At 52.6% G+C, this 22,329-nt stretch overlaps 1 protein-coding gene across 1 annotated transcript; it reads right to left on the minus strand.

Moving 5' to 3' along the window:
- Nucleotides 1-9,430: 9,430 nt before the first annotated feature.
- Nucleotides 9,431-21,848, minus strand: KCNG4 (potassium voltage-gated channel modifier subfamily G member 4). The gene is made up of 2 exons (XM_024735792.1): nt 21,009-21,848; nt 9,431-10,201 (listed from the first exon to the last, which is right to left on the minus strand). The coding sequence occupies exons 1-2, from the start codon at nt 21,846-21,848 to the stop codon at nt 9,431-9,433; spliced, it is 1,611 nt and encodes a 536-aa protein (XP_024591560.1).
- Nucleotides 21,849-22,329: the final 481 nt, after the last annotated feature.

The raw sequence follows: 22,329 nt of genomic DNA on the forward strand, positions 1-22,329 counted from the left end.
GGCCCACGGGGGCAGAGGGGGAAGCTGGGGGTGGAGGGAGGGCCTGGCGTGCTGGAGAGGTGGGGCGGCTGCATATTCGGGGCTTGCATAAAGAAGCTGTTTCTGGTGGTTCTGTGTGTTGTTGGCTTTCTTGCGGGGAAGAGGGGAGTCGTAGCCCCTCGGTTTGTGAAGGGAGAAGCCCCCGTGGTGGCCGGGGCTCGGCTGGAGCCTCCTCACAGAATCACTGCGTTGTTGCCCAGCCTTCGTGCCTGGGGGCGGCAGTGTGGTGTCTCGGGCGGCGGGTGTGGGAGCCTGTCCTCCCTGGTCTCCTTCCTTTCCCAGGACTCACCCGGCAGGGTGGGGGGAAAAGGGTGGCACCTGGCCAGAGGAGGCAGCTACGAGGCCCGTAGAGCCAGCTGGGTCCGGCCAGCTGCTGCCGGGAAGGGTGGCTTTGGGAGAAGAGGCGGCCCCGGGCGGGCGGCAGCGCCAGTTCCTGCCCTCTGGGTTCCCGCGAATGGGTGGGGCAGCGCTGGGCGCCAGCAGGAGACTCACGCAGAGCTGAGCCCAGGCTTTCTCCGGCCGCCCCAGCTGTCACACCGGCTGAGGCTGTGACCGGCCCGAGCCCCTGTGCCCACTGGATTGGGGCTGCCTAGCCTGCCTCTCAGGCCAGGTGGCGGGTCTCCTTCCTTCTCCTCGGGGGGCTGCAGTGAGTCTGTGGGGACCACCGGGCTCTCCAAGGACCTTGGGTGTGGAGGGAAATGCTGTACACTTCACACGTGCACACACACCCACGCCCAGGTCTGCAGGCCTGGGCACCACCCCAGCCTGGGCAGGCCCTGTTGAGCGGGAGTACAAGCAGCTTTGAGGTCTGGGGACCTGGGGCCAGGGGGGCTTGAGGACCACACCAGCCCGCAGCTCCACACCCTGTGGCCGGACGCTCCCTGCTCCCTCAGCAGTTCCAGGGTTTAGAACTACAGACTGCTCTCCCTGGTGGGCTGGGAAGCTGGGCCAGGCCGGAGCAGATGGAGCCCTGGAATCGCATCCCCTCCCTCCAAGCCACCTCCCGGCCCCGGGTGTGTGTGGCCTCGGCTGCCGCTTAACCTCGGTGCACTTGGGTCGACTCATCTGGAGAAATAACTGGAAGGCCAGCCCAGGTGGCCTGTTCTCCTCCAGCCCATCCGGCCTCAGGCTGGGCTTTCCCTCTGCCTGTCCGCTGGGCCCATGCTCCCTCCCTTTCAACCAGTGCCGCTGTCAGCGAGGGGAGTAGGAGGGACGTGGGGGCAGAGGCAATCGCTGAGAGGCTAGAGGCTCTGGAGGCCCTGCACCCGAGGCTTCACAGATGCTGTCATATGGAAGAGGTAGATGCTATCGCTGCCCCATTTACTGGTGAGAAAACTCCCAAGGTGAAGTTCGGTAACCTCCACAAGAGCACGAGGGGTCAGGATGGAGCTGCGGTTCCCGTCCAGGAACCTGACTTCCAAGCCCCTCAATCCCCCTCACCGCCTGGGCTGCCACTGGGGTTGCTTCTGTGACCTTGGACAGAACTCCCGACCTCTTTTATAACGTGACTGGACCATATGGCTCCAGGAGCTCCCTCCTGGCTCCGACCATCGCTCCTCGGCTCTCCTAACGGCCACGAGGGTGGGAGATGCAGCCTTTGCCATTGAGAGAAAGAGCTGCGGGCTGGCGGGCTTGGGAGAGGGCGGGAAAGGGGCTGGGGGAGGTGGGAGTAGCCGCCAAAGGCAGGACAGGTGTCCAGGAAGGCGCACGTGCAAAAGAAGGGCAGAGGGAAGTTTGGACCCGGATGGAGGGTCTCCAAAGCCAGGTAAGCGCTGCTTTTTTCTTCTTCTTCAACTGAGAAAACAGCGAGGTTATTTACCCGTGTTGTTATTTAAAAGAAAACAAACTTAGGCCAGCTTTGAAATAATGATTTCTCATGGTTATTTTTTTCAGGGATGGAGAGGAGTTTTAAAACAGCCAAACCTATTAATTAGCACATTTACTACACATTTTTTTCCCCCTGGAGAGCATTTAAATTGATTTCCTTTTTGTCCTGCGATGGTGACTACAACCAGATCCAGAAATATACCAGCCATTCCAAATGGCAGTTCTGTGCAACGAGCCTTTTGATATTCATTAATCACATAATCAGTGGGTAAACAAGTTGTTCAGAATGACATTAACTCTGCTGCGTTCTGCCCAGTAAGTAATATTTGTCCCCATGTGGCATAAACTTGCCTGGCCAATCCTCCCCTCCCAAGACAGTCCTCATTACACAATATTCGCTCAGTTCCTTTGACTCAGCTTATGGTTGCAGGGTGACGATGAAGGCTGCTTCTGAAACGGAGAGCCTGTTAATGTCTTCTTGGCCCGATCCCCTCTGAGTGAGGTTTTGCCAACAACAGGATATTTGAGCAGGGAGGTGACGTAACCCAGCCGGGCACAGCTCAAATGCTGCTTCCTCCACGATGCCTTTGCCATCATGCCCACCTTCCCTTCCCTGCAGCTCCAAGCTCCGGGGGTCTGCCCTGGACCGCGGCACTGCGCTGCCCCTCCCCGTGTGTGGTCTTCACCGCTGAGCACAGGTGTGGACCCAGCGGCCAAGGGGCTACTCCACCTTTCCAAGCCTCAGTTTCCCCACCTGGGAAATCGGTCACAAACGCGTGGCCTGCAGGGTCATGGTGGGATGAACTGAGAAGTGTGCCGAGCACTGTTCCCGATGTTAGCAGTCATCGTTGGTGGCTGTCATAGGGCCTGGCTGCTCCCAGCTCCCGGAGGTCAGCCTGTCGTCTGTTTCTCTCCATCCCTTCCTTGAGGTCTCCCACATAGAACATGCCCAGCAAACAAGCGTTGAATGTAAAATGAATGAATGATAGTATCTTCTCTTTACAGGAGTGGGTTAGAGGGAAGGAACAAAATCCCTGTTCTAAAATACGGCTCTAGAAGACATTTTGAAGATTTCCATTTTATTGTGAGCTCTTTTTTGCTGAGCTGTAGAAGCATTCAGAAAGACCTAAAGAATGTGATTATACCACACCTGAACTCCTTGTGTCTTGTCAGTTATAAGAACCAATAAGTCTCCTTTTGTTTGTCTGCTTCTTAAATGAAGTCTGATTAGAGTTTCCTGTCCTTGGAAACAAAATATTTCTCACTGATATTTGTGGGTGTGTCCTAAAGATGTAAAGTGTTGGTTCAGTTCATCTCCCAAACTGCCTGCATGTAAATCCTGGCCGCGGGGTCTGCTTCCGGGGGGACCCGAACATCTGGGAGAACCAGGGCAGACCTCCTCAGGGCCGGTGCCACGTATGTAACGTTAGTCCCGTCACCACTCTGCCCTCTTCCCTTCTAGGGCTTTTCACAGGCTCTGCTTGTCCTGTTTATTTCCTTCTTGACTTATCCGGGGTCTCCCGCTCTACCCCACCCTTCCCCTCTACCCAGGTCTACAGGACCATCTGTCTTGCTGACAGAACAACGCCTGGCACGTGGCAGGCATTTAAGAAACACTGCCCCAGAAACTAACCATTGCCCTTCCAACTTCTGACTTGGCCACAGCCCAGGGGTTGGTGAGCCCTGACCCCTGCCACCCATCACCTGGGGGACCCTCCCACCTCCTCCGACATCCCTAGGTCAGCCCCAGCAGTCCCCGAGGCTAGACCTGCCCCAATACACCAGAGCAGCCACTTATCGCTTCTTAGTACAGTTTAATGTTTCTCTAGGAGTTGCAAGCAGGGGTGGGGTGGGGGGAGCCCCGGAAAGCTTAGTTAGGAAGGCGCCAGGTGAAATTGCTGAGTTTCCCAGGGGATCATATTTCAAGCCAGTCATTGACTGAGTACAATGGAAGCCTTTGGAACAGCAAGATTGGCTCATTTTAGCTCAGGGCGCCCAATTTCATGCTTTTTTCCCTTTGTCCTCCTTGCAGGAAAGGTGATTTATGAAAGTCATGTGCTTTCTCTGCGCGTCACCTGGAGCTGGCGGCCAGGGAGGCTGGGCTCGTGCGGCTTCAGCCGGGCTGCTCTGGATGGCCCCAGAGCCACAGGACTGGTGGGGACAGCGGCGTCCCTTTGTTTTATTTTTAACTGACATTGTGTTCCCGGAGGTGCCCCTTGGTTAGATGTCCAATGATGGATGAGCCCAGCGCTGGGCGAGGGTCAGGAGGCTCAGAGCTGCGGGCGCTGCCTGCTAGTCCTGGCTTTGCCGCCTCTGACCGTGTGACCTGCCCCATCACGTCCCCTTCCTGGGCCTCCGGGTCCACACCCATAAAAGGGCCAGGTTGGGCCCAGTGACCGTAAGGGACCGTTTAGCTCTGAGAATCTGTGAGGCAGGTGGTTGGTTCCCGGGCTGGCGGGGTCAGGAGGGCAAGGGACAGTCCCCTTCTCGTGGCAGCTGGAGAGTGAGGACCTGCTCTGAGCCTCGAGGATGGGGTCACCTGCCAGGCGGACCCTCTCTCCTCCTCACCGAGGCACCAATGGTCCACGCACTGCCGGCCATCTGGCATGTTCTATCCGGCCTGCATGGGAGCAGGGGTTAATTTTGTTTCTTATTTGAATGCCTTGGGCCCGGCCACCACTCCCCTGCTCTCTTTCTCTTTCTCACTCTCCACTCCCTTGCCAGCATTTCCTGGGGTCACCTCCCAAATAAAGGGCTTTTATGTCACTGGTGGTGGCGCCCCCAGATGTGACGCCCTGAGAGGGACACAAACTCACGGATATAGTGTGTGGCCAGGAAGGCACAGCCTCAATCTCAGCACAAGGAGATGGGACGGGCACAAAATGAGGCGTGTTTTACTAAATAAGGAGAGGTCTGTACTCACCCCAAATTTCCATGTCATCTATGTCGAAGAAAGGCTGTGGAAAGGTCCAGATCACAGGAGGCTAAAGAGGTAGGACAAGGAAATGCAACACCCAAGCCTATGCTGGACCCTGTCCCAGACGGAAAAGCCTATAAAGGATATTATTAGGTCACTGACAGAAGTGGACCAGGCAGTAGATTAGATTAAAATACTGCATCCAAGTTAAATGTGCTGACGTCGGTAACTGCATCATGGCTTTGTACGAGAATATCCTTATTCTCAGGATCTACGTACCAATGTGTTTCGGGTCTCCTTGGGCTCTCCATCTTAAAATGAAGGAGTGGGTTTACCTTAGAGCTTCTGTCCTTTCACTTGGGGGAGGAGTCATAGGTTCCTTTCAGAACCTGATGAAATCACTGAACACTGCACTCTGAAATGCACATAACGTACACGTGCTTTGTTTCACGTCATCTCCAGAGATTCCCAAACCCCTTGTGGAAGCTCTTGGCTGGGAATCCTTGGACCCATGGTCTTCTGATACGCTTTCCAGTTACTACCTTCTAAAGTTCTGAAAGCAAAGTGCCATGGTATAGTCATCTATTCTCAAATGGTTCAGAAAAGCATACTATATAGGGAATAAAAAAATAGAGCAAACGATAAAACAAATGGGGCCAAATGTTTCCTAAAAGGTGGATTGGAGTTGTCTATGTACTGTTTTTGCTCTTTGCAACTTTTGGTCAGTTTGACGTGTTTCCCAAATAAAATGTTAAAAAATCAATTGCGGGGTGCCTAGTAATCATTCAACGAGTGATGTCCGTTATGAGCATTTCGACAAGAACGAGAGGAGGGAGGGAGTTTAACGCCGCTGAAGGGAGGTGGGCGGGGAGCATGTAGTGCCGTGCAGCCAGGCTCCAGGGCGAGGCACCCAGGTGGGTGTGTAGGCGTGTGGCGGGCAGCTGGTGAACAGAGATCTTCATGAACTCCTATTCAAACTTGAACTACTTGCTGATTGTTGCTATGGGAGCAATTCTGCGGATAGTCAGGGACTGTGGTCAGCTTTTCTTTCTCACCTCTCTCCCTGTTTCTTACCTGCCCCTCTCTCTCCATCGTATAAGTTGTAGCAATGAACTTCCAGAGTCCCAGACTGTCCACGCTGGGAGGGAATTTAACAACTACCTCATCCACCTTCTCCACGGGATCAATGAGAAAAGGAAGGCCCAGTGAAATCAATTTCCATGCCCATGTTATACAAAGGGTTAAGTGTTGGTACCCAGGGACCCCAAGACCACCCTCCTTACTCTGTTCAGGGTGGCATGGCAAAGTGTTAGAATCTTGTCTTGAATATTTTCTTTGAGGTGTTGGGCAGTGTTTCAGATGAACCTAAGAGCTGATATACTAGAAAGAGTGTCCTGCTGGGAATCAGGCTGCTCGGATCTAACTAAACGAACATGCTGTGTGGCCTTGGGTAGGTGGCTTTCCCTCTCTGAGCCTTGGTCTCTCTATCTTAAAATGCAGAAGTTGATTTACTTAACTTCTTGTCCTTTTTCAGGGTTCATGGATTCCCTGAGGGTTGATAAAATCATTGAACCCTTTCTCAAAGCTGTGCATTTTGAGACACACTTAATCACCAGACGTTCAGGGACACCTCATGGAAACCACCTGCTTAGGTTGTCTTCTGATGGGCCTTCCAGGTGTCAGTTTCTCCAGTCCTAAAAGCTATGAAAATAGAGTCAGTGGGTCGAGCCCCACTTGCATTGCGTTGAAGAATTAACCCATCCATCCTCAATTCACTTGGGCTCAACTCTGGCTAGAGAGGTGTTGAACCAACATTTTAAAGTTGCCTCTGGGAGCCGCATGAAAATAAGGTTGAAGTAAAGGGGGCTTTGCTCTTTTGCCTTCAGCTGGAAAATTTTGACTTTTGGCTGCAGTCATGCCCGTTGGCCTCCGAGAAAAACAAACCCTTCTGGGAATCGCAAGACTCCTTTCAGCCAATGGGGATGAAGAGACCGCCTAGCAACTCGCTCGCTGGTCATCCCCATCCCACCCAATCAGCATGAAGGAAAGGCTGCTCTGCCAGGCTAGACTAAACACAAGGAGACCAATCCCCCGGGACATTGCAGGGAGGGGGGAAAAAATAGAGCCTTTAATTAAGCCCCACATGTAAGCGATCAATTCCAATTTTCCACTTGTAATTTGGTAAGGAATTTCCACCGGGCATGTACTGAGACGTTATAGGGCCTCATAATGTTGGTGATGGGCTCACCTATTTTTCTTTTAGTCCTGGCACATTTTGTTCAGATGACTGGTATGGGAAACAGAGGAAAACGGAGAGGCTTGGGTGGGAGCCAGTCACAGGATGGGCTGAGCCAGAGTGGGGAGCTATTGTCTCAGGCACGCAGCACAGAAAAGTCTCCAATGAGAAGAAGAAGGACCGATATGGGGCCTGATGTGGGTCCCAGGCCTTCCCTGATCTGGGGTGAGCTCGCCCCCAGTGGGGGCCATGACTGAAATGGGGGAGGGTATCTAGAAATTTGCACATTCTTTTAAAAATCATTATTTGCAAGTGCTGCACCTTGGGATTCAGAGCTCTCCACCCACACAGCAGCCCTGAGGGTCTTGGTGAGACCCCAGCTGGAAAACCACGGACCTAGCCCAATGCCTGAAACGGACAGAAAGTGGCTGAAGTCACAGGCGGCTTTTCTAGGGGGTAGGGCTTTTCCTTGTGAGACTGGCCACCTTGCCACTATGCAAAGCGCCTGTTTGGTGGAATAGCATGGGAAGGACTGGGGGGTGCCCTGCTGACTTTGGGGGAGTTAGAGGGACGGGGACATGTGTGTCTGTCAGCTGGGAGTGCACCCGGAGAAGTCAAAGGGAACAAGGGCTCCCCGTGAGATCAAGGCCAGCTTGAAGCTAGATGCTGATGTGGGTGCCCCCTGTGCCACAGGCCGAGGCCACACTGACCCTGGCGTTGAGGTCAGGGGACGGCGTGTGCCCAGCACATAGTAGGCCTGCACTAAATACTAGTGGAATGAATAAACAGCACGTTAAGTTGTCCCCACCGATGAAATGCTAACACGCTTACACACGAACTGCATCAGATCCACAGGTCCACGATCTTCTCTCCGTCATCCATTTGCAGCCCTGTGCTCTTAGCGGATTTACAGCCGACGGTGCGTAGCTGTGCACGGCCGAATCACTGGTGGGAGGTGCCATCGAGGCCCCTCCCAGGTGTGCTCAGTTGGGGAACAAAAAGATGAGACTCCAGGGGTGCCACCACCTTGTACGATTAATGACGTGGAGGAGGCAGGCCCTCATAGCTTGCCTGACCTGCTCGACGGTTCCCTGTTCCCAGCTGGTCCTCCTGCAACCCATCCCATCAGCATTCACACCTGCAATCCGTTCACATCACCCCTTTCTCCAGCATCTCCAGTACCTCCTCTCCATCCACCGAAATGTCCAAGTCCGCTACAGAGCATCTCATCCCAGCCCACCTTTCCAGCTTCATCTCCCCAAACAGCCCAAACAGCCCTCCGCATTCAACCCCTTCCTGCGTCTCTGTGAGGCCCTCCGTGAGCCGACTGCCCAGAATGCACTGCTCTTTCCCCTCGGTCAGGGTGCACTGCTTTTATCTCTAAGGTCTTGGTCCTACCTCTGCCTCCTACTCTGGATGCAAAGGGCCGGGTCTCTTAATGAATGAATGGATGGGCCAAGGAATTCATTTAAATATCAGCCAAGGACGTCTATTCTCCGGCATCAAGGGGTCAGGGGAGCGGGGGAGCGGGCAAGGGGCAGATCCTAAGTCTGCCCTCGTTTCTACGCTGCATCTGTGGTGGCTTAGCTGAGAGTGGAAAGCCGAGGTCCCCGCAGTGCTGGGGGAACCAGCAGCAGGAATGGTTCTCTCAAGCGACAACGCAGTGCCCTGTGATAGTTAGCCTCTGTCAAGGCCAAGGACCGGATAGTTGGACGATGTCTCACCAAGAGCCCAGGTGGCCGAGGAGGACCCGCTGTGCTGACAAGTGCTGCTCCTGTCCAGGTCCCAAGTGCGTCAGGAGGGGTGGCAGGCCACCATCCCCCACTGTGGGACTTAACGTGGAGGCCAGTTCTGCCTTCTCGGCTAAGAGCTTCCAGAGCTGGGGGGAGGCAGCTACATTAGAAAAATGCCATGGGTGGTGTGAACAATAGCAAAACTGACCCCGGCTAGAACCCCCAGTAGAGCTGGGTGGAGAGATCTGATCAGAAGGGTTTGCAGTGACTGAACCCTCCAGTTCCTGGCGGTGGGTTGGCCCAGTAAGGAGGGTCTTCAGGGAGGAATGGAATTCTGTAGGCTTGGTTCTCTAGGTGTCTGGAAGCTAGCCTGGGTTGTTGAAGACTGCAGGAGAGGAAACGAGATTAAAGGGAGACAGACCTAACCCAGAAAGCGAACCTGCTTGTGCCCAGCGAGGGGCAGGGAGAGAGGAAACGGCAAGTGACGTGGACGTCGTGGCCAGCAGGGTCAAGAATCACCCAACCAAACACCTCTGGCCTCGAGCCCCTCCTAGCCCTGGGAGTGACCCCCAAGCTCTAGAAACACGCCACTGGGTGATGTAGGTGCCGGCGCTCTCCAGTTCAGGTAAGCCGAGGGCGATGGGCTGAAGATCTGGAATATTCAGGGTGGATTTTGAGTTAAATGTATGCCATGGGCAAGGCAGGGCCCTCCAGGATCAGGTCTTTGACGTCGTTTAAGAGTTCGCGTTCACTGGCCGGGGCCGCGCTCTGCAGGCGGCGGAAGCGAGCCTCCAGCTGCTCCTGCTGTTTCTTGAGCTCCAGGTACGAGTGCGAGAAAATGTGAAAGATGGACGTGGCCGGGAAGGCCATGATGAGGATCCCACTCAGGATGCCGCTGAGGGCCACCATCTGGCCCGGCACGCTGCTCGGGACCATGTCTCCGTAGCCCACGGTCGTCATGGAGATGACGGCCCACCAATAGGAGGCCGGGATGCTGGTGAACTCCAGAACTCGCCCGGACTCGTTCTCGGCCACGTAGACCAGAGGAGAGAAGAGGGTGATGGCCACGCAGAGAAAGAGGAGGAGCAGGGCGAACTCGCGCGTGCAGCGGCGCACCGTGAGGCCCAGCGTCTGCAGCCCTAGCGAGTGGCGGGCGAGGCGCATCACGTAGAGGATGCGCAGTGCCCGCAGCACGCGCAGCGCCAGCCCCACCTTCTCCACGTACGAGCTCCGGCTCGGCCTCTCGCCGTCCCCCTGGGGCTCGTCGGACACCGCGAGGGACACGTAGTAGGGGGAGATGGCCAGGATGTCGATGATGTTGAGGGGCCCTTGGAAGAACTGGCACTTGTTCTGAGCCTGGACAAACCTCAAGCAGAACTCCAGGGAGAACCAGGCCACGCAGACAGTCTCCACGACGAAAATGTAGTAGCACTTCTGCGAGCACTCGCCCTGGAGAGGCGACAAAACGCAGGGTAGAGAGGGGACGGAAATGGCGAACTAACCACACTGAAAAGCAACTCCATACATCTGTAATGATACCGATATCGATTCCATATGCAGGGTCTCTATACTAAATGTATATTCTCTCTATATTTTATATGTTGAATATATATTAATAATATATTAACACGTACTAATATATTCTATAATATATTAATATTTATAATACACATAATATATTACCGTAATATATATTATATAATACATATCACAATATACTGATATGTTAAGTATAGCATATACTAAACATTCAATATATATTCTCTATATATTCTTTGTATAGTATATGGTCTCTATATTCTATATATTATCTATCTATCTATCATTTAGCTATACATCGATGGAGCCCTGTTGTAGACTCTTAGTCATCTACCAAAACCCCCTTTTTACATAGTTCTCAAGTTGTGGCTGTGCGCATGGCCAGTCAGCTAGATCAGAGACCACTTTTCCAGCCTCCCTTGCAGCTAAGCATGGCCACATAACTAAGCCCCCACCCACAGAATATAAACAGAGGGGATGCATGCCACCTCCAGTTCCAGGAGTTTAGTGTTGGCGTGAGTTCCTGCACACTCTTTCTCCCCTTCCTGTGAGCCAGGACAACCCAGATGGCCCTGCACCCCAGCTTAGAATCAGCAGATTGGACCAACGCCCTGGGAAGGATGAGCATCGTGGTGGGAAAAATCCAGGTGTCAGAATGAGAGCCGCCCACTCACCTCGGTCCCTGTTTATTAGAGAAACCAACTTCTACCGTGTTGAAAGCTGTTCTATCGTGAGGCCTCTTGGTTAGAGCAGCCAAGTTTCTCCTTTATGACATAAGCACCTCTTGTGTACCAGGCACTGCTCTGGCGCTGTCACTTAAGCCCCACAGTGATGCCGTGAGCAGGCAGCCAGCTTCAGTTATGGCCCAGGAAATGGTCCCGAGCGCTGAGATAAATTGTCTGAGCTCACATTCATAGTAGATGGCCTCCCAGAGATTATGCGCTGTTTTGCAACTACTTTGCCCGCCATCCCTCATTCATTCATCCAACAAAATTGCATGGAGGACTCACCTTGCGCCAGGTCCCATGCTAGACTCTGGAGGTAAAGGACTAGAGAAGCAGGCATGGTTTCTAGGGGCTTGGAGCCTGGGGCAGGCAGAGAGGACACCGGCAACCCTGTGAGGCGGATTGCAACTATGTCCCTCCTGAGATCCCAGCCAGGTGGGGCTCCAGTGGGTTCCTCACTGTGTCATTCACACCCCTACCCCTGCCCCCAACAGAGACTTCCGCTAGCCCCTCTGCTACTCCAAGTGTGCCCTGGAACCTAAAGCATCAGCCTCCCCTGGGAGCTTGTTAGAAACATGGAATCTTGGGCTCCACGGCATCCCTGCGGAGCCAGAATCTGCATTTTAACGATGAATTGTGTGCTCAGTAAGGTTGGAGAAGCTCTGGTCTAGTGCAGTGGTTCTCGGCCTTGACTGCACGTGTTAGAATCACCTGGGGGGGGGCTTTGAAAAAATCCTGATGTCCAGGTCGGGATGCCAGAGATTCTAATTTACTTGATCTAGGTTTTAGCCTGAGCAGTAGAATTTTCCAGAAGCCCCATCAATGATTCTCAGGTGGAGCTAGAGTTGAGAACCTGACTCTAAATATTACATCTACATCTTCATCTCTATCTGCATCTATCTCTATATTGTCTCCATCTGTGTCTATATCTCTATCATCTGTATCTTATGACAGATGAGTGAACCAATGACCAAAGCCAGTTGATTGAGTGAAAAGCAAGATGTTGACAAGCACAGTTTTCTTTGGATTAAAAACCTCTGACCTGGAAAAAGAAATTATTTCCAGTGCCTGGGCTCACAGGAATACTAAACTGAAATAATCTTTTTGTCTGGCCTTTGAAGAAAGAAACTGGCTGGACCGTCCTGATCTCTATTCGCCGGTCCAGTGCTGGGTAGCTCTCTCTCCTGGTTCACTGCCTCGGGAGGGTTGAGACAAACGGAAATGATGCAGGTAAAGAAGTTAGCAGGCTGCTGCCTCCGCAGGTACGTGAAACATTGTAGCTACCCGGATGAGATGATTCACTGGTGGCAGACATAGCCTGCCTGGTCTGTTTAAGGGGAACTATCCTTCTCGTATCCTGGATTTTACAGGAGGCTGAGGAAATTCTCCAACACACTAGCGGTCTTTGCTGAGACTGCCTGGGGTTTGCTTCAGGACTCTGGAAGGCTCAGGAGTTTTGGGTCCTGATTCCCCCGTCCTGCTACAAACTTCCTGTGTGACTTTTCTGGGGTCACTGCCGCTCTCTGTGCTTTAGTTTCTGATGGAGAGGGTGGAACAGAATCAGGATTTCTCAAAGCTGATTCATAAGCCCTGCATCAGAGTGCCCTAGAGCACTTGTTACCAATGTGGATTCTGGGGCCCCCATCACAAAATCAAAGCCCTGGAGTGAGGCCCAGGAATCTGCATTTTGGCGAGGCCTCCTGTTGACTTAGAGGCACCTGGAAGTTTTTCAGCCTCTGGGCCAGATCCTCTCGATAAGGCCTCTTTCATCACTGACATTCTGGGAGTTTTTTTCTTTTGCGTAAGAGCCTTGTGTGGCCTGGGAATAGTCTTCCCAGACCAGCGACCCAATATATTGCTCAGGAAGGTGACTCCTGGGAGGCAGAGGAGGCCCTGTGGGTCCTTCCTCCCTTTGCCTCTGGTGCTGGCTTGTGGATGTTCCAAGCATGCACCACCCACCTCCCACCGGCCACCTCCCTGCCCTGCAACAAGTGCTCTGCCGAGTCACCCCCTGCATTGCTGCTCCGCCCTGCAGCCTAAACCAACCTCCCAGCACTGGTCCTCAGACAAATGCCCTGTTAGCGGCCGGCACTGGAATGGCAGGGGTTTATGGGGTTCGAGCTGAGAAAATAATTCCCAGGCCAGGCAATATTTGAAGAAAACTAGAATGGAAGGAAAGAAAAAAGTCACCCTCTCTCTGAGGAAGTTTCTTGTTGTATTCTGTAGGTAGGATGAACAACTCATCCTGGTTTGCCCAGAACTTTCCAGGTTGAGCAACAGACAGTCCCAGGTCACCAGAACTTCCCCTCAGTCCTGGACAAACGGGGATGCTTGGTCACCCCCCTGAGGGGCTTGTCACCACGAATGAGGCGTGCTCTGATTCCTTCCTGCAATGAAGAGAAACATGACCAGCCCCCGTAGGCCGGAGGGGTGAACGGTGTGAGAGCATGGACGAATGTCACAGATGGATGTGGGGCTATGTTTCCATCCAGGTGAAGTCCAAGAGCGGGCAAAATTCACCTGAGGTGGACAGAATCACCAAAAGAGTGGCTGCCTTTGGATGGGGTAGAGAAGACCACAAACGGACCTGAAAGAACATTCTGGGGTGATGGGAATATTCCATATTAAACAGGGCTGTGGGTGTGCCCCATTTGTTACATTGGACAGCTAAGACTTGTGCATTTCAGTGTATGTAAATGTCACCCATAAAACTGTAAAATAAAAATAAAATGAATGATCATGGTGCTAAATGGTCGTGGGTGGGAAGGGGTGGAGGGAGAGAGAACCAGAATGGCAGGCTGTGAACGATCATGAAAGCTGAGACATGGGTACTTACTGGGGGTTCATTAGATTATTCTATTTACTTTGTAAATGCTCCAAATTTTCCATCCAGAAAAGTTTTGTTTTGTTTTTTTTTTAAATCAGAGTTGGAAATCAACACCACAATGAGATACCACTCCACACTCACTAAGATGGCTGTGATTATAAGGACAAAAAATAACAAGTTTTAGGAAAAGGGGATTAAGTGGTATAGACTACTAGGTATAGAATAAATAAGATACAAGGATGTAATGTACAGCACAGGGAATACAGCCAGTACTTTATAATACCTTTAAATAGAGTATAAGATACAAAAATATCGAATCACTCTGTTGTATACCTGAAACTAATATGATATAGTAAACCAACAATAAGAAAAACAAGTGTTGGTGAGGATGTCGAGAAACTGGAACCTCCCAGTCATTGCTGGTGGGAATGTAAAGTGGCACAGCTGCTGTGGAAAACAGGTGGGTGGTCCCTCAGAAAACTTAAACATACATTCGCTGTATGACCAAGCAGTTCCGCTCCTAGGTATATACCCGAAGGAGCTGAAAGCACACATCCACACAAAAACTTGTCCATGAAGGTCCGCAGCAGTGTGATTGATAACAGCCAACAAGTGGAAACAAGCTAAATGCCCGCCAACGGATGAATGAATAAAACAAAATATGATCTCTCTATATGTTGGAATATTATTCAGCCATAAAGAGGAAGTCCTGGGCTTCCCTGGTGGTGCAGTGGTTGGGAGTCCGCCTGCCGATGCAGGGGACGCAGGTTCGTGCCCCGGTCCGGGAAGATCCCACATGCCGCGGAGCGGCTGGGCCCGTGAGCCATGGCCACTGAGCCTGCGCGTGCGGAGCCTGTGCTCCGCAACGGGAGAGGCCACAACGGTGAGGGGCCCGCGTACTGCAAAAAAAAAAAGGAAGTCCCGACGCGTGCTACAAAGCAGATGAGCCTTGAAAACCTTATGCTCAGTGAAAGAAGCCAACATAAAGACCATATATTGTATGATTCCACATCTATAAAATTCCCAGAAAAGGCAAATTCATGAAGATAGAAAGTATGTTCGCAGTTGCCTGGGGCTGGTGGAATGGGGGCGGGGAGGGGATGGGGAATAATTGGAAGTGTGTGCAGTGTTGCTTTTCAGGGTGATGAAAACGTTATGGAATTAGTGGGGATGGTTGCGTTACTGTACACTAAAAACCACTGATTTGTGCACTTGAATATTTGAGGGTATGAATTATATCTTAATAAAAAGAACCTCGAGTTTGAGTCTGAGTGGCCAAGTCAGTCTGGGTGAGGCAGGGAGTGAGGCCCACAGCCTTGCCCCATCCTTTCCCGAAGCTCCATAGCAGAGCTACTCTGAAGGGCTCTGGGGTCAGAGGGAGGCCAGGGCTTGCCGAGGACAAAGCCATTGTCCGGGAGGGACCATCTGGACAGGCTGACCGGCAGATGGCTGCAGGTGCAGCTAGGGCCAGTTCTACAAGTTCCATCTGGGAGGGACTCGGGGCCAGAGTCTTGACCTTGGAGCCTCCCCTGCACCCTCTGTCTCTCTCACAGCAATGCCTGCCATCTCCCTCTTTGGGAATGAGGCCAGAATCGGCCACGTCTTACCCGCTCAGCTCAGTGCTGGTGCCACTGCTCCATTCAGCAGTTTCACCGAGTTGCCTCCCTTTCCTTCCTCCTGGCTGTGAAATCCATCATTTGTGCCTCTGGCGCTGGCCTCGGTCCTCCCCCTTCCGGTACCTGGTGGTGCTGACTCATGCCGCTGCGCTGCCCGAGAGCCAGGTCTCTCTGCCCTCCTCCCCTCATGCAGGCCCCTTCCACGATCCTCTCCCTTGTCGCCCTCGCCTTGAGCCGCCGTCCCTCCTCCCCAGCCCTGCCCCTACCCTTGGCTCCCTTGTGCTAGCCGCCCGGACTCCCCAACCCTGGCACATGGGGGCTCTGAGTGGGAGGGGCTAGGAATTGGATGCACAGAGACCAGGGGAGCATGGTGAGGCAGGAGGGACAGCATGAAGTATGTATACTCAGGAAAGGGGGGCCCATACAGGAAATGGGGAATAGTGCTTGTTGGCTGGGATATAGGGAGACTCAGCAGGGGGCAGGGAACCGCCCCCCCGCCCCCCACAAACTCCCAAAACAGGTTAAGAAGAATTCCGTAAAGCCATTACCAAATGTCACTGAACACAGAGAAGCTACAGAGCGGCCAGTTCTCTCTGTGGAGCTGATCCATGATCCAAGAAGGGGCCAGGTAGGAGGAGACACTGGCTCCAGCACAAGACTTTTTATCAAAGGCGGGGAGGAGTGGGAGGAAATTGCAGCCCCAAAGGTGAGCTGCACCCGCGCCAGGAGGGAATTGTTCCATCAAGGGCCCCCAGTGGTTCCACCTGGTCTTTAAAAATCTCTCTGTAAAAAAAAAAAAAATCTCTCGGGCTTCCCTGGTGGCGCAATGGTTGAGAGTCTGCCTGCCGATGCAGGGGACACAGGTTCGTGCCCTGGTCCGGGAGGATCCCACATGCCGCGGAGCGGCTGGGCCCGTGAGCCACGGCCGCTGAGGCTGCGCGTCCGGAGCCTGTGCTCCGCAACGGGAGAGGCCACAACAGCGAGAGGCCCGCGTTCCGCAAAAAAAAAAAAAAAAAATCTCTCTGTGCCTTCCTTCCTTCCCCACCCCAGCGAGACGCGGAAAGCACAGCACAGGGCACAAGGGGGCGGGGGAAGCAGAGCCCCGCCATCCCACCCCCAACCGCACCGAGGCTCTGCTCCCATCCAGTGCACTTTGCACAGATGCAATCCAGAGTGTGTCCCTTCGCAACATCCCCGAAGTCCCAAGCAAACCTCTGGGCAGAAGTAGAAGCTAGAACAGGAGGGGATGTGACAGCATATGCCTGTGCTTGTCCCCAGGGGTCCCACGGAGCTGGGAGAGAGTTTGAGGGACAAAGCAGATGCGCAGGTGGGAGGGGCATGAGCGAATCCCAAAGGTGGGTAAACATAGCCAGCGCTGGCTCTGTGCCGGCACATCGTGAATAGACCGTCAGTCCTGCTGCCTCCCTCTGAGCAGGTGCTGGCATTGTCCTCATTTATAGGCGAGGAAATGGGGGCATAGAGAAACAGAGTGACTCGTCCGAGGGCAGAGCCAGGTAACAGCAGTAAAGAGGAAGAAAAAGGTCAAGAGAAAAGGACCATGTGTTCAGCTGTAGCAGCCTGGTGACCTTCTGACTCCCCCAGAGGGTGGACAAGGTGCTCTGACCCGCAGAGAGGCCAGGCAAGGGCTACAAGGAAAGGGCGCTAGGGCTAAATGGCAGGGGTGACAGCCCCGGTAGAGGACTCGGGCGGAGGGAAGCAAAGAACCTGAGGAATCCATCACTGGTTGGATGGATAAACACATCGTGGCATCTACAGACAGTGGAATATGACTCAGCCCAGAAAAGGAATGAAGTACTGACATAGGCTACAACACAGATGAACCTTGAACACATTATGTGGAGTGAATGAAGCCAGAAACAAAAGGCCACATATTGTATGATTCCATTATGTGAAGTGTCTGGAATAGGGACACAGAGACGGAAAGCAGACTGCTGGTTGCCAGGGGCTGAGGGTGGGGGTGAGGCGCGGCTGCCTGATTGGTCCAGGGTTTTCTTTTGGAAATGTATTGGAACTTGATAGAGGTGTTGGCTTAAGGCGTTGGCACAACCTTAAGAATGTGCTAAATGCCACTGAATTGTTCACTTTAAGATGGTTAATTTTATGTTATGTGAATTTCACCTCAATTTAAAAACCGGAGCTGGGATGCTCAGGATATAAGCTCCAGGAAAGTGAGAAATTTGTCTTATCTGCAGCATCTAGAAGAATAGACTTAGTAGGTACTCCGTGACTGTTGATGAATGAATAAAAGGACAAATGTGGTGACTTCCTGTTAACTAGTACCTGATAAGTGAATAATGATGACGACTAACATTTTTTGAGCACTTCCCGTGTGTCGGCTTTGTTCCAATCACTTTACACGAATTACTCTTTTTTTTTTTTTTTTTTTTACTCTTTTAATCTTCACCATAACCCCCTGAGGAAAGGGCTAATAGCATCCACATTTTACAGATAAGGAAACTGAGGCTCAAAGAAGTTAAGTGACTTTTCTGAGATCATTGAGTTCTTGAGGGATGAGGCCAAGATTCAAACCCAGGGCGTCGGCACTCAGAACCATTACCCTGGACAGAGAAGCACTTCGCAAAGTCCAGATGCCTTAGAAATGCTAAGTGCCATTGAGGCTGAGGGTCTAGCCTACAGGTAGAGGGCCGAGCATTGGAAGAAGGGGTGTAAGGGGTCAGGTTTTAGAGCCAGGCAGGGGTGAGCTCAAATCTTGGCTCTGCCCCTTACCTACTTTGAGCTTAGGAAAGTGATAAAAAGCTTCCCTGAGCCTCAGTCTCCTCATCTGTAAAATGGGGGTAGAAGTGGTATTCACTTCCCTAAGCTGTTACAAGGATTAAGTCCATCCTGTGAAATGCAAGCCTCCTGAAGGGCTCTTAATAAGCATCAGTTCTCTCATCCCTTCTGGGCCGAGCTCCCCCAGGGAACCCAGCAGAGTCTGAATGCTTCTGGACGTGCTTAGGCACTTGGCTTGGTCTTTCCCGTCCACAATGCCTCCTGCCTCCTCCATCTTACTTTGCAATCTCGTGCACAGACCTTGCACCCCAACTGCCAAGTTTACTCAAGGGATGTTGCTGTAAGAAGCTAGAAGAATTAAGGGCAAGGAAAATGCTTTCTTCACAGGTGTGCTAATTCTCTAACCCCGCGTGACACCTCTTCCGTGTCTGATGGAGGTGTTCTGCAAGTCACATCCCCTCAGGATGACTTGAACCCTCACACCTCTTGGGCACTTCCTGTCCCCAGAAGTAGCTGTCCAGCTTTGCAGTCGGTGCTGAATCGCTGCTTTCAGACTGATGTCCCAGAGGACAAATACGAAATACCAGGCACGTGTGGCCGGGAAAGGACATCATCTTTTTATGTGAATGTAAGGGCGCAGTTTGAAAGAACGAAGCCCGCCTGGTTCTCAGCCTCCAGGCTCTCTGAATCACCATCGAAATAGACACACATTTTTTTGGAGGGCTGCATCTCCCAGCCCCTCTCTGGGCAGAACACCCAGGGGTGGCTTCACAGTTGCACAGAGGTTGCAACTGGACCGGGGGCATCACCTCCCTTGTCCCACGAGTAGAAATGCCTGCCTGATTCCCTGGTTCTGCGGACCTCTTACCCACCTCTAATTTAATTTTCCAAGTCCCTGTTACACCAACCTGTGTTCGTACCCTGGGTAATTTTCAAAGCATTAGGCTTTGAAAAGAGCTTGTCCCTCTGCACAATCTAAATCCCGGCTCCCTGAAAATCCATCCCTAAGAGGAACAGGCTTGTGAAAAATCCAGGGGTCCTTCCTCAGCAACGGGGATCAAAGGCACCGTTAGGGGACGGGGGACGGAGGCCCCTTACTTTGTCCTAATCTTTTTACTGCAGCGTCCACATGTAAATATTCCTGTGAACAAGCAGGCTGTTAAATTACATGATTTCGTGCTAAAGAATGAAAAAAATGCCTACAATCAGAGCTACAGTCCTCTCTACTGGGAAAAAAGCTGTTTGAAACTCGAAACGTTTTGGTTGGTTTCCTTTAGGACAAAATATTGAACAAGATACATTTTATTCAGCAAAAATTTATTGATAGCCTACTCCGGGTGTGAAGCACTGGCTAGTTCTCCATCTAAGTCCTCTCTATCTGGAAAGTTCTCTGATCCTCCCTGGGATATATGGTGTTTTTTTTGTTTTTTGTTTTTTTGTTTTTTTGTTTTTGCGGTACGTGGGCCTCTCACTGCTGTGGCCTCTCCCGTTGCGGAGCACAGGCTCCGGACGCACAGGCTCAGCGGCCATGGCTCACGGGCCCAGCCGCTCCGTGGCACGTGGGATCCTCCCGGACCGGGGCACGAACCCACATCCCCTGCATCGGCAGGCGGACTCTCAACCACTGCGCCACCAGGGAAGCCCTGGGATACATGTTTAAGAGAAGGGAACTTAGGTCAACTGACACCAGTTATAAACCGTATACAGCCTGCACTGCCGTATGTATATGTTTTATTTATCGGCTCTCTCTCCGCTATAATGTAAGCTCCATAAGTTAGGTGCTGTGGAGCCATGGAGGATTATAGAGCAACATTTTAGCTTAGGAAACAATCCAGTTCTCAGTTTGAAGCTCTCCAATAACCTTCCCAACAAAACGTTAGATTCTTATCTCATTTCTCAGACCATCTGGCCCCCTGGGGGGTGTGGGCAGTCTCCCACAGCTTCCCAGAAAGAGAGGGCAGGAGTGGGCAAGCAAACATTTCTGCCCTGGCCTCCTGGGGCAGGGTCACTTCCAAATCAACTCATCTGTGAGTTCCCCATCCGGTGGGACTGATTGGGAGGCTCAGGAACAAGGGCCGAGAGTCTCTGTCATCATCGGCATCTTCATTTGGTTACTCCAAGGAAGCTAAGTGGCCTGAGTCTCAGTTTATTCATCTGACGATGGAGCTGAGATGCCCACGAGAAGGTTGGCTTAAGGAGGTAGGGAATCTGGTTCTGGTCTAGTGCCTGGCACAGAGTAGCTGCTCAGTTAACACGCGATGGGTGCATGGACTGTGTGCACCTTCATAGTGACGTGAGCCGTCTTACAGAGGAGGAAACTGAGGCTCAGAGAGGTGGAGCAATTCGCCAGTGGTCACAGAGCCAGGAGAGGCCGGGCTGGGCCAGCTCAGCCCACTAAGACCACGGTGGCTTTGTCAATGCCTGGGGCTCTCTACCAGAGGCAGGGCCCCTCATGACTTTCATGGGTGCCATTTATGTGCTTCCTTCTTCAAAAAAAAAATGTATAAAATTATCTTTTACCACTGCATCGGTGTGAAAATGATTACAATTCACACGGGGTCATGTTCATTTCTTTCTTTCTTTTTTTTTTTTTTGGCTGTGTGGCGTGTGGGATCTTAGTTCCCTGACCAGAGGTCGAACCCACACCCCCTGCATTGGAAGGGCAGAGTCTTAACCACTGGACCACCAGGGAAGTCCCTCTTTCCTTCTTGTTTGCAACGATATTAAACGTTTTTGTGGGCCCTCAGTGCCGCGGGTCCCGGGCACCACGCCCGATAGAGAGACGGAACACTCACCTTGTCCTCCTCTGCCCTCAGGTCCGGCATGGTGCTAACGCACAGGCTGACGGCCATGGTGGCCACGAAGAGGATGGACAGACAAGCAAAGACCTTTCCGGGGAGCCCCGACTGCGGGTTCTCCACCATCTCCTGCAGCCGGTTCATGAAGAGCGCCCAGCGGGACGTGTGCACGGTGGGGCGGCCGGCTGCCCGACACTGCAGCGTCTCCTCCGTGCGCAGCTCGGCCACTTCGTCCAGCTTCCTCAGCAGTGTCTGCAGGCAGCATGTCTCCAGATTGGCTTCTTCGATCCCCCAGTAGGTCAGCTCCTCCTGGAAGGACAGCACACACATCTCCTGGAGGAGGACCAGCTTGCCTGCCGCCAGGAAGCTTGCGATCACCCCGAAAGCGCTGGGGCTGCGGTCAAAGAAGAACTCTTGGTTATCCTCGTCGTAATCGTCGCAGAGCTGAGCGATCTCTTCGTGGCTCCGGCAGAAGCGGAGTTTGCTCAGGCGGCTCAGTGGAAACTCGTCCAGCGTGCTCCACGGAAGGAGGTACCGCTTGCCCCCCACATTGACCAGCATCTCCCTCTTCAGGTCCGCCGTCCAGGAGGCGTCCTGCGCTCCCAGCTTCCGGGCCCTGCGGTAGTAAATGCCCTTGATGGACGGGGGCTCCACGGGGCGTGGCAAGAACTGACTCAAAGGGCTGCAGGAGCTGAGGTGATGGTGTCTGGGATGCAGGCTGCTGTCTCTGGAAGGCATGGGTATCACCGAAGACGTCCTGGCGCCCGAAAGGGACAAGAGCAAGAGAACGGGGGAGACATCAGTCTCAGGGCAGAGTCCTAGACAGCATCTCCTCATGTCTGCTTTCCTGCAACTGCAGCTGCATCATTTATTCTCTGAATCTTCCATCCAACACAGGTTTACCGAGCACCTACCACTACGCGCTTGGGATCTATCAGTGAACAAAAAGAGATGATGATGACATCCCTTCCCTGATAGAGCGTTTATTTATATCTCAGAAGAATCTCCCTGGAACAGCTGTGTCACTTTCAGGCTGTGTGGTCTTGGGTATGTAGCTTAACCTCTCTGATCTCAGCATCATTATGGCAATGACAAGACTCGTCCCAACTTTGCAAAGTACGGTTGTTGAAAATAGAGCTTAGGGTGTAAAACTTCGTCAAGTTCACTGCCAGGTGAACTGCAATCCCTTATGGACTAAACCCAGGTAGGTTTCTCAGCCTCTCTGAACCCTTTGCTTCATCTGCACAGCTAGGGTAGTTTGAGTGCCCACCTCACTGGACACAGTGAGGGTTACGTGCAGTAACACATGTGAAGTGTA

This window comes from Neophocaena asiaeorientalis, unplaced genomic scaffold (assembly GCF_003031525.2).
Source record: "Neophocaena asiaeorientalis asiaeorientalis breed wild unplaced genomic scaffold, Neophocaena_asiaeorientalis_V1.1 scaffold40, whole genome shotgun sequence".
Taxonomy (NCBI): Eukaryota; Metazoa; Chordata; class Mammalia; order Artiodactyla; family Phocoenidae; genus Neophocaena; species Neophocaena asiaeorientalis.

What these genes read in the sequence shown, in the direction of transcription:
- KCNG4 (XM_024735792.1), bottom strand. Translation starts at nt 21,848, where the DNA reads ATGAGGAGATGCTGTCTAGGACTCTGCCCTGAGACTGATGTCTCCCCC. An exon ending in TGAGGGCAGAGGAGGACAAG is followed by an intron (nt 10,202 to 21,008) that starts GTGAGTGTTCCG and finishes TCGCCTCTCCAG; the next exon opens with GGCGAGTGCTCGCAGAAGTG.